This window comes from Eulemur rufifrons, chromosome 1 (genome assembly GCF_041146395.1).
Source record: "Eulemur rufifrons isolate Redbay chromosome 1, OSU_ERuf_1, whole genome shotgun sequence".
NCBI classification, from domain to species: domain Eukaryota; kingdom Metazoa; phylum Chordata; class Mammalia; order Primates; family Lemuridae; genus Eulemur; species Eulemur rufifrons.
In genome coordinates this window covers 84,322,271-84,334,523 of record NC_090983.1, presented here as the reverse complement: position 1 = coordinate 84,334,523, position 12,253 = coordinate 84,322,271, and the positions used below count along the sequence as shown (strand labels likewise).

General features: G+C 39.5%; 1 protein-coding gene across 1 annotated transcript in view; it reads left to right on the top strand.

Annotated features, from left to right (window-relative positions):
• Window positions 1-12,253, top strand: part of THSD7B (thrombospondin type 1 domain containing 7B) — an 841,191-nt gene that overhangs the window by 307,218 nt on the left and 521,720 nt on the right. The window contains exon 5 of the mRNA XM_069473127.1: window positions 4,960-5,129. Within this exon, the coding sequence (XP_069329228.1) occupies window positions 4,960-5,129 (170 nt within the window). The remainder of the gene's footprint in view (window positions 1-4,959; window positions 5,130-12,253) is intronic.

Sequence of the window (12,253 nt, the reverse complement as noted above, 5' to 3'; positions counted from 1 at the left end):
TCTTGACTACTACCATTTCCTATCTCCGCCTCCCCCCACCCCCTGGGGCCACCTGCCCCAACCACACTGGCTTCTGTGCTGTTCCTAGAAAGTGCTGAGCACTGTACCTTTCTGGGACCTTCGAAAGTGCCACTCTTTTGTCTGCTGAAAACACTCCCACTTCTTGTCTGCCTATTCTAGTGCGCAGTCCCTCATTTCCTGCAGGACTCTGAGGACTTCTCTCACCACGGCACTGAAATAGCTCTCCTCATCCACGTCTATGATGTCATGTCATGTATTGATGCATTTATGTCTGTCTGTCCCACCAGAAGGTATTCTCCCAAGGTCAGGGGCATTGTCTCACTCACTGCTATGCATATTGATTGTTTGAATTCATCCTGGGCACATTGTTGCAGCTCAAGAGTTACTTGCTGATGGCAAGGATGAGTGAACCCGTGGATGTGGAAGTTGTCCATGTACCATTTGAGCAGGCCTGTATCTTTTGCTAGGGGAGTCTACTTTTTAGCTCCTTTCTGGCTTCGGTCTTTCGTACATATCTTTATCTTAACTGAAACGTCCTTGTTGGAGTTTTTCTCCCTGTGGATTCGGTATTTGAGTTACTAGCACTCCCCTTTTTAGAGGTTTGGTGCTTCAGAGTGGCTGGAAGTGACTCTGTCACTAGTAGCAGGGACATCAGAGTTGTTTTTACATGGATGGAGGGCAGGTGTGTCTAACACTTAGAGCCACTAGGGAACAATGTGAGGAATTCGATTTTTAGGTCTTGAAAAGACATTCCTCTTCAAAAAGTTGTCTTCAGCACCTTTTAGTGGAATTTGAATTCTCACAATTAGAGATTACTTATCTTTTGTTTCTCCTTAAACTTGCAATTACAGTCATGTACTGTATAACAAGGTTTCTGTCAATGTTGGACCCCAGAAACAATGGTCCCATAAGCTATAATATTGTATTTTTACTGTACCTTTTTTTACTGAAAATGCTTTAAGATCCAACACTGTACCTTTTTTATATTTAGACATGTTTAGATACACAAATACTTACCATTGTGTTACAATTTCCTGCAGTATTCAATACAATAACATGCTATACAGGTTTGTAGCCTAGGAACAATAGGTTATTTCACCTAGTCTAGGTATGTAATAGGCTATCCAACTAGGTTTGTGTAAGTACTGTGCACTCTATGATGTTTGTAAATGATGAAATTGCTTAATAACACATTTCTCAGAACATATCCACTTCCTTAAGTGACCCATGACTATATCCCCTGAAAGTGCCAAGATTTGACCCTGTGTGACCACAGTGCTCTAATATGAAAATATTCTCAACTGCATTTGTGTTTGAGATGGAAAAAAAAGTTATTTTGGTAGTGTGAAATATTATTGGTCAGTTGTCACTGACAATATCATTGTCACCGAGAGAGGATTGTTTTTTAGTCTAGAGCACATTTCCTCAGACCAAGACCAACATATACTTGTCCTTGTAATGGCTGGACAGGTAGCTACCTATTGTTTACTGAAATTGCATTTTATACTACCTGATCAAGCTTCAGGTGCATTTGCCATTCATGGTTTTAATCTACCAGAGTGTCATTTTATTAAGAAAAATATGCTTTGGAATCTGATACACCTGGCTTTATATCATATTCTTCCACTTATATGACCTTGGGAGAGTTACTTGCTTTTTATGCCAATTCTTCCATCTGTAAAAGAAGCAATTATATTTTCTTTATAGGGTTGTTGGAGGATTACATGAAGCAATGCACCTCAATTCATTAGTGCAGTTCCTGGAATAGAGTGAACCGACAGAACATGTTGGCTGATAGTTTTGCTACCTGGGAGATCTACCATGATACCCTACTGGCTCAGCTAAATTAATGGCTTGTTTATTCTGTTGGGCCAGGCCTTTGAAAAAGCAAATTGATTCTACACACTCACCTTGGTAAAGGGCTGTGAGAATTGACTTATTTCTTCTTATCCCATTCCACGGACAGCCACTGGAGGCATTTCCACAGCCAGTTTTGAAGTGCTGCTGCCCCATGAGGGGTATGACTCTGGCCTTTGAGACTCTCCCTATTCCCCTCGTAAGCAGAGGACAAAATGAGGTTGTGTTGAAAGGAATCAGAGTTGGGCGACCAGGAGTTGAAAAGGCCTAGTCTTTGACGTGGGCTTAGTCATTAAAGCGAGCATCCCAGGCATTGGGAAGCCAAGTTTTCCGGAGGCTGGAGGACTATCACTGTAACAACTTCTAAAGGAGAAAGGGAGCAGCGTTTAGCTTAGCAGCCTCCTTTGATTTGTTATTCTGTCAGATCCTACAGACACTTTCTCAGGTTGGTGCAGCTCAGGATGTTCAAATTTCATGGCTTCCGGGTGATTTGTGACTAAACATAGATAGGGCTTTTGAAAAAAATAAAGAAAAAAAAAGGATGAGCAAAGACTATGAAAAGACCCATATTTTTAAAAAGGAATATAGAAGTCCTTTATTGGTGTGCTTTTTTCCTCTGTCTCTTGCTGGGTTGATATTTTCTCCGAGGTGGTAAACAATAGCAATAGTGATGAATGTCTTCTATTTCTTTAAACAATTTGTCATTTGCCGGTGAATGAAAGTTGGGTATTTTTGGTTAAGAGCTACCAACAGGGTTTTTGTTACTTTATATAAAACTATGATCATTAAACACTTCTTTTCATTTTTCCCCATAATGACTTCCATAATTCCTCCATTGCTAATTCTTACAGCATCATGATAAATTAATTGCAAAAGCAATTTATACAGCATGGCCCATTCTTTTCAAACAAGCAAACAAATTACTGCGATATGCCGTAATTCTAAACCTTATGTGTCTTTTATGCTCTTTGCTGAACTTTAGTTGCTGGAACCTAGAGCATGGCAACCTTGGGTCTCTAATATTGGGACTTTTGATGAAGTCAACAAAATCCTCATTGATGAAATGTTGTGAGTGTCCTTTGTCTGCAGTGGACAAAGGGCACATGTAGAAGGACATAAGCAGAAGGGGAATTGAAATTTGCTGAACATTTGTTATATGGTAGCTTTGGTGTTTGGTATTATTATCTCAATTGCACAGGTGGGAAAACTGACCTGGGCCAAAGTCTCATGACTACAAAGAGGTGAGGCTCAGCTTCAGACCGGGTCTGCTTGACTGTAAGGCATCCTGTCGCCTATGCCACACCACCCCCTCTTGCCTGTCTTATTTTGTAACTATAGTAGGAGTCTCTGAGTCGGCTGTTCTATCTGACCCCCCTCCTTAATAGCAGGAGAGCTCTACTCTTAGGGAGCCCTGGGAAGAAGAGGGTTTGAAAGGAGTACTTGGTAACCATCCACCCTAGTTTGCCTCTACTTCATGATATTTTGCCATGGAATACAGGGCAACTTGGGCCCTGAGACTCAGAAACCAGAGGGCCAAGCCTTCTTCTTAAATGACTGCGGAGAATAGAGTGGTGTGAGAAGAAAGGGTTTCAGAGCCTCAGCTCTGGAAAAGAACTCTGTCTCTGGGGAGAATTGAACTTCTCACCATCTCTCATATTCAGGAATTAGAACTGTTCTGTTGTCTACATTCCCCTGGCATGAGCGGCACCTGAACTCTGAACTCCAAACTCTTGCCTGGCCCACGGACTAATTTTTAAGCCTGGAAAAAAAAGCCATGTGAAAATTAAGTAGTGAGGCTGAGAGAGAAAAATCGTGTTAGGACAAACCCCAAAGGATTGTCCAAATCCTTTTTCTACAATGGGCTTTTCATGAGACTAATGATTCTCGGCTGATTCTTGGCTTGCGAGCTTTTAAAAATGATGACGTTCATTGTGAGGGATTTCGTCACTATTAGGTTTCTTAGAGATTTGCTTTCTTATTTTGGTGTCTATTACTTGATTTCAGTTTTACTCTGGTTTTAATAAAGCTAGGGTCTTGGTGACATACGATTATTTTTATTGCTGTTTTTTTTCTTTTAAACAATCACAATGCTGAGAGATTTTTTTTCTTTAAATATGAAATGGGGACAGCAGATATGAGAGTGTTCTTATTTGTTGTTCCAGAAGTTAATGAGTCTCTTGGTATTTATGTGAATGCTGTAGGGTTATATTAATGCTGTGAGCTTAAGGAATGCTGTAATCATGCACAAAAGGAAATTATGTCTGAAATAATCTTGCAGGTATGAATGTAGTGGTGTGATAGTTGTTTTGTTTTCTGTAACATACATACAAACTCCATTGTGTTTCCCCCCCTTATTTATATGTGTGTGTGTGTGTGTGTGTGTGTATCTATGTGTATTAGGTATTTCTTAACTAAGGTATAAATCAGGAAGATATATTCTTAAGTCAGTTAAATAACAGCATGGATGCTTATGTAAAAATGTATTAATCAATTAAATATAGTGTCACAGTGTTAAATCATTTTTAACATGTACACTTTTATCCAAATGGCAAGGGTCAAATGGACAGAAAGTTTTCTATATCAAGAAGATTGAAAAGTTGGAGGTCATCTCTGTCTCTGTAACATCTCTGTTACAACTTCACACATGTATATACTATCCTACTATAGATATCCTATTAAGCAAGGCCAACTTTCACACAGAGTCATCTGGAAGTCTGTGAAGTGAAACCCTATGACATGTTCAGCTGCCATGAATTAAACTCCTTGGGTTTCCAACTCCTTCCTCTGATCCTTCACTGTCTTCCAGCTTCAAGGCCAGACACACCCACTGTTTATCCATATTACCTTCCTGGAATCTGGTCATCCTGTCCCATCTAGTACCATCCTGGGCTGCTGGGGGTTTTTCTAGGAAGTAAAAGGGATTTTAGTAATTCAAAACCAGTAGATTTCTTTATTCACAGGCAAAGATTCCGCCCTAGAAAGAGAGATTGTCACTTGAGGTCATGATGACTTTAAGTTTCTTGCAGAATTGTATATTTTCCTTACTTCTTCTTCTTCTTTTAAATAAATCAAACCACACAGGTATTCCTGGAGAACGTCTGAATGGAAAGAATGCCAAGTCTCTCTCCTCCTCGAGCAGCACGACCCCCACTGGCATGTGACAGAACCCATGTGTGGCGGTGGCATCCAGACCCGGGAGGTGTACTGTGCCCAGAGCAGACCAGCAGCTGCCACACGGATGGCCAAGGAAGGTAGGCAGCCGGTTCTGAGGCAGATGGTGCTGCTGGTTGGAAGGAAAACTATCTCCAGCTCTCCTAGTAGTCTTCTTGATACAACAGACACTCAGCATTAACAGATTCAATATTTGTTCTGTCAACCATTTGCAAACCACCCCTAAGTTCTACTTTTAGCTTGTTGGGATAGTTAAAAAGGGTAGTAATAATAATAACATCTGTCTCCAAAGAGTTGTTGTGAAAGTTAAATGAGAAAATGTACCTAAGATGTGCAGCACAAATGAGTGCTACAAGCCAAGGGTCTGATGTGCTGGAGTGAGCCTGTTAGTAATGAATGGATAGCATTCTTTTTGTGTGTGTGTTTTCTCAAAGGATTTTTTTTTGTATGTGAATTTGTGGATGTGGGAATTTCTACAGACATATCCATTTTAAACATCAAGGATCCACTGTTTTATTGCCAAATTTTAATTTTTCTGAAGAAGGAGGAGGAGGAGGAGACAAAGGAGGAAAAGCTCTCCAGTGGGCAGGCACAGCCTCAGCAGCGTCCATTTGTTTCAGAGTTTGGGACAGTGACAGCATAGAGAGACTGGGGAACGCTCAGATTTACTTAAGTCGATTGACTGAAGGTCAGGAGTGGACAACAATGCTTCCACTCTGGAAGAATTTGTGGCCTGTCCCAGCCACATTAGAGAACACATGTAGTGCCTCCTGCAGAGGTGGGAAAGGGGGCGTGTTTCCTTGGGCTCGCCAAGTGTGAGCACACATGGCTACCCTGCCTTTGGTTAGGAAGGCAACATGCAAGTTTTCTTGCTATGGCAATAGCATCTGTTTTATTCTGTAAAGCTTTTCATGCTGGGTACCTTTTTCGAGACATGATTTCTCAGAGTTCCAGAGGCATCTATGACCGTAGCCTCAGGTAATGCACCTCATGTGATAATCTTTACAGAGTCCTTAGCATTTTGCTTCCACAATAGAAGTTAAAGGGACACATTTACAGGGATAGAATTATCTTAAAAAGTAATAGTTAAATTTTTTTCTTTCCCTAACTTCACTTTTGGAAAATGACAACTTACATACTTTCTGTTTCTGGATAAAATATGACTATACTTATGCCTCTGAATTGGGAGAAACAGAATTTAGGTAGAAACCTTCAGATTATGCTTTCAAACCTTGGTGATCTTTCCATCCCAGTTCCTCTCTTCTCCCCTTTTACTGTGGTCTACAGTTCTAGGGTCTTTAGGGATCAGCAAATAAATACACATTTTTATAGAATTGATGTATTATGACCTGCTTATTTTCAGCTTCAGCTTTTAATCTTCTGTGGAAATTTTCATCTTTCTAAAGTTTCTTTTGTAAAAATAGTTTTTCTTGTGGGTCACTTGTTTCTAAACTTTCTTTTCCTCAACGTTAAACTTTCCAGCTTTTGAAATGGAAATATACCAGGCAGGAAGATTGTAATTAGAGAGTAGAAAGAAGATGTTCTAGAGCTGGGAAAGAATTAGAAGCTCCATGGTGAGGGGCAGGTAAATAGAGAATGGGTGTTAATTGCAGATTTAACAGCCTATTAATCCCTCCTACAATCTGCTCCAAGCATCTAAAGAAGAAGAAAATGTCTTAGGCCAAGGCACACCTCAAAATTAATGCCTTGGGTTCACAGGGAAACAGAAAGTACTTGGGAAGTCCTAAGTCTGATAGCCCAGTTCTTTGCAGGGCGAGGCTAGATGTGGGGCCAAGATGTAAACACACCTTTGTGTAGTGTGACCATGTGCTCTTGTACAAAGCTGAATGTAGTGAGCAAACTACGTTGGATAATATAGCAATATAGCACAGCCACCTTAAAGTCACAGGATAGCTTATTACGTACCTTCGTAGTTGTTATCAAAGGTGGATTTGCTCTTGTGTGGAAGCGAACCAGCTGGATTGCTATCCATCATTACTTTCCTTTCTTATAAATGCTTTCATTTCTTACTGTTATCATTTATAGATATGCCTTGACATATCTATATGTTTCCTCTTGGTCCGCATTAAAAGCAAGAGAACAATTTAATTCCTACTGTAAGGGACCAGTGAGTGTATGCCCAATTAATTTGGCCACATTTAAATATTTCTAACATTTCTGCTAATATAGTAACAAAGGCCAAAGTTGGTGACATTCTTTGCGTTTCAGTTTCTGTGAACATCAGCTTTTTATTATGATGATGATGTTAGATATTTTGGAGGGAAGAAGGCATTTTAGTAGCATTGGTTTTGGAAATGCCTTTCTCAGTCACAGTTGACTTTCCCATAAGGTTAATTTTTCCTTAGACTCAAGGATCACTCTGTTCAGTCTCTGCAGTGTAATTGCTTGAATTTTCTTTCCAGCAAAATCCCACCATCCCTGTGAGTTAACTGCTTTGCATTCCAAGAGCTTGATCTTATAGGAATTTACAATCTTGGGAAAAACAAAAATCTTCATTTCCAACGATCATTCACACAACAGAATGCAATAGGATTTCTAGATGCCAGAATTGAAAAAAATAAATAAATAAAAAGAACGCTAATTCCCTCCCAAGGGCCTCCAAATCTCCTGGCCTAGGCTGAATCCTGACGTTGATGTTGTTCTGTTGATGCTTTACCTTCAATGATGTCCCATTCACCATTTGACCTCAATTCATGATGTTGACAGGACAAGCATAATGACACCTGTGGCATATTTACCTGACACTGTTGTTCAATGTCTATGTGATATTTTAAATGTAGCCAAAATAGTAATGTAACAATCAACATAAGAAGTGTTACCAGTAATATTAGCCAACCCAATAGAATTATGAGTGCAAATATAGGGAACTATTTATGATTTTTAACAGTTATTATTTTAAAGAGAATTGTGTTTCTATTTTATAATTCAGAAGCATAAGCAAAAGTGATGCTTACTTGTAAATCCAAAAGCTTGGATGTGTGTGGTAAGGCTACTTTCTTCTTGCCCTTTTCTCAAATGTGATTAAAGCCACTTAACCCGAATTCAAAGATTATGTCTCAAAAAGTAGGACATGAAACAAGGAAGGCAACTTCAAAATCTAATAAAGAGCAGGGAATATTTATTCCCTTATGATAAGGTAGCCTAGAGACTGGGGTGTCAACAAATATGGAGTCAAACGACATAGAAGTAGAATGGATTCATATTGTGAAGCAAAATAAAAATAAAAACAAATAACAACAAACTAAGTTAAAAAATCAGGAAAAGGTATTGGTGTCATTGTATTTGCACAAAACACTGCTTGTATTTTTTTTAAATATATATTTCAGATTCATTATTTGGCAACACATGGACACAGCTATGTTAAGAAAGGGACACAGTTTATCTTTGAATTGTTAAATTCTTTAGTTGCCCCCTCCACCCTATTAAGAATGTCTTTATCATGCTCTGCCCAGAGCTGTCATTAAGAGAGTACATGAGCAGATAAGGGAACATGTCCTAGAATGCTAAGTATTATAGTGTGCAGAGGGAGACATAATATGTTTTGTGTTCTGGGTTTTAATTCTGAGTTGAACAGAACATTGATAAACCACTTAAATATTGTATCCATCTTCTAATTTATTAACTTGATTTTAAATATATTGATTTAGCGAGTAAAAGTGGATGACAATCAAACATTCCTTTTTTTTCAAAAATAGTTTATATACCAGCTGTGATTTAGTCTATGCACTAAGCACTCCTGTCATGAAGGTGCCCCCGGTAATTTATAGTCTTTTAATTGGAATAGCAATTGAACTAATAATTATGCTATAGTGTCTTAAGTCTTGTGATCACTTCATATACAAAATGGTTGAACCCATGTAATGATGCCCAAGAGTAATCTTCATAGAGGAAGTAATGCTTGAAGTGAGTTTGGAGGTCAGTAGCAAAGCATATTCTACTTAGGAGGAACACATGACAGGAACAGTGAGGTTTGTGTTCAGTGGCAGCCTGTGCACGGGTGTGAGGAGAGCTCAGGAAATAAAGAAGTTACCGTGACACTGGAAAAGTAGGTCTTCTGTGATATTCTGGAGTAAGACTTTCTGTTTGAGAGTATGAGTGTCCACTGGAGCCTTTATTTCCCTACTGTGGGCTTTTAAGCAGAGGAGAAATCCTATATCCTTAGCAGCATATGGAATGTAAAAATGTTAGTTTGATAAGAAAATTCTCATGAGTAGTCATGTCCCGTTTGCAAATTTATCTGATTACCTAAGAAGTTTTTGAGACATGAAATAAAGTAATTTACATTCTGAACAGGTGAACAGATTTCTTAAGGGGCAATTGGAGGAGATATTCCACCATCATTTGAGAGACTGGAAATGTCCTTTACCTGTCTTTAGAAACTGGTATTAAAGTCAGTAAACTCATTTAAGTGTGAGAATAAGGGGTCAGGAAAGTAGTACATGAGGAACTTCCCTTGGTATCGAACCTTAGAGGAGAAATGAGACTGTTTAAGTGGGGTTACAGCATTTTCTCTTGCTTTCTGCTCACAGAGAAGCAGAGATAACTGAATAAAATAACCTTTGCTAATTAACAGCACATATTGGATGACAGTTCACATGAGGCCAAGAGAGAGAAGTCTCTAGGCTTGTAATCTTTCTACCTTGGAAACCTCTTCAATTATTGGAACCATGAGTGTAGGAGAAAGTCAGCAAAGGGTAGCAAAAGATAATTATCAACAGGCAGGTCTCTGGACTCTTCACGTGTCATAACCAGGGATAGAAATGGCTGGGAGGGGAGAGAAGGGGGTGAGGAGGTGAGTGAAGGAAGCTGGTTGCTCCTGTTTTTATCAAGGAGGAGGAGAAGAAGGAGAAGGAGGAGGAGGAGGAGGAGGAGAAAAGGAAGAAGAGGAGGAGGGGAGGGAAGGAGAAGGAGAAGGAAACTTATTAAGTCAAACCCTTGGGGATCTTTCTGTTCCATCTGAACCTACAAACTTTCTAGGATAGAATTTGGGATTTGAAAACACATTTGCCCATAGGTTATAGATACAGGATCCTAGATTCACAGATGCTCCAGATCTCTAGTGTTGACTCCATCTCCTTCTCAAGTGAGAAGGCCACACTGCCACAGGCTGGGTGTAGGAAACCTTATTTCCAAAATTGTTGTCTGTAAATGGAATGACCCAGGAAAGTTGGTGAAAGTCACAATGTGTATCTCATTTTTAATCCCTACAGTTTTGCAGAGGCAAACATAGATCATGTATGAATGTAGTTTAAATATTCTCCCTAAAAGCATAAAGCTGAGAAAAATTTAGAAAAGAAGAAAAGGAATGGTAAATACCTATAGGCAATTGGATCAGAAGAAGTCTCAATTGAGATTGGTTTCTATTGCCTCTGTTTTATTGCATTTGTATCTCAGTTTAGTGATTTTTTAATCAACTGTAACAAACATCTTAGTGTGATATAGCAAATGTTTATTGAATTACTGTGCTTAGAAAAATATTGAAGAGATCCTACTTTAAGCATTCATTAAATTATCAGGCTGTTCTTGACATTAAAATTTTCCTAATTTATTTAGCTCACGGTGTAATTCATATGATTTAAACAAGAGCAGAAGAGGGCTGCCCTGGATAAATGAGAGAGGCAGGGTATTTGAGGAGAAAGCCTAGCATTGTGTAGGGGTCACTCCTGGGAAAAATAAATGGCTTGTGGAAAAACAGCCTTTTGGGATGATGTGTGGGTCCTTTTGATGTGATACCCTAAGGAGGGAGAACACATGTTCTTCTTCATGCAGTGTGTTATATATTTCTTCAAAATTAACACAATTAAATTGATAATTCAATACTGTGTGTTACTGAAACCAAAGCATGTGACATCATGGAGGAAGAAGATTGTCAAGGCCCTAGATCTAGATACAAATTTGGATTTTCCCAGTGGTTTTACCAGTAATATTTCAGCTTTCCTAGCCCTGTAGCACTAAGTCCACACTCCTGTAGTACATCGCTTTCTGCCTGATTTCTAACCATTATTGTTATTTTCTTTGTCACCCAGTAGGCTATAGAAGGCCTTGAAGGTTGTGTTTGGAATCCTTCTTTGTATTCCCAGGTGCCAGAGCCCATTATGATAAAGGAAAATGGCAAATGCTTCTGGAAATGGAAGCTCCTCAAATATGGAAAATGGAAGTGCTGTTGAATTCTTCTTTCCTTTTGGACAGCATAGAGAAAGGAATTGTTTTACTGTTGACCAAACCAAAATGATGTGTTATCTGTGTGTCAGCATTTCATGCCAAAGCCAGGTGGTCCAGAGGGCCCAGAATGCGATCAGGTAAAACAGGAGATGTGAGAATCATGGAGTGATGGAAATGGTCTGTGGGGAAAGACTGGGAGGAAGGCAAAGGAGAAAATAACATGGGGGAGGGCAGACAGATCAGCTTGAACTGAAAGGTGGCTTTGTCCCAGGGTCTTGGCCCATGACAATGCTGATTGATTTCTAAATGATTTCCAGAGTTAAATATTTTCGTCTGTTGTTCTCCAGAGAAAACCGATCATACAGACTATGAATGGTTTCAAATTGCTCATTTCTGTCAATGTTACTTATGATCTCTTTAGCAGTCTAAGAGGGGAGATGAGACAGTTAAACAAATAACTACAGAAATAAGTTCCTTCAGAGAAAATGGGAATTTTAGGGAAGAAGGGATTAAACCATTGGTGTGTGAGGACATATGGTAGATTTGTGGAGAAGAAAGATTTTACCTGGGTCTTAAAAGAAGGACTGTTTCATATAGGTGCTCTTGAAACGGGGGCAGAATCCCAGGTGAAGCAAGCCAGGTGAGTAAGTGGAAAGTCATAGAAAATAGTTGGAGTAAAACTGATAATCGAGTTGGACACAAATACAGGGTGGACAAAGGAAAGGACTTAGGGTAGAGAGGTGGAATGGTAGGCTGTGATCTTAGGCCTAATGATGATCAGATTATGAGGTCGTAGAAACTGAACTGTTAACTTCTCCATTTGTGTCCAATGCTCTGAGTTCCAATAATACTGAACATCTTTCTCAGTCTGTGCCTTTGGAGCCTGTCTCTCTCTGCCCTCTGCCCACTACCCTAAGGTCACTTTTGTGTCCCCCCGCCTCACTAACTTACCTCCACCTCTGACCTGTCACCTGGATTAACCCCTACTTAGAAATTGTCTCATCTGGGAGCGCTTTGAGGT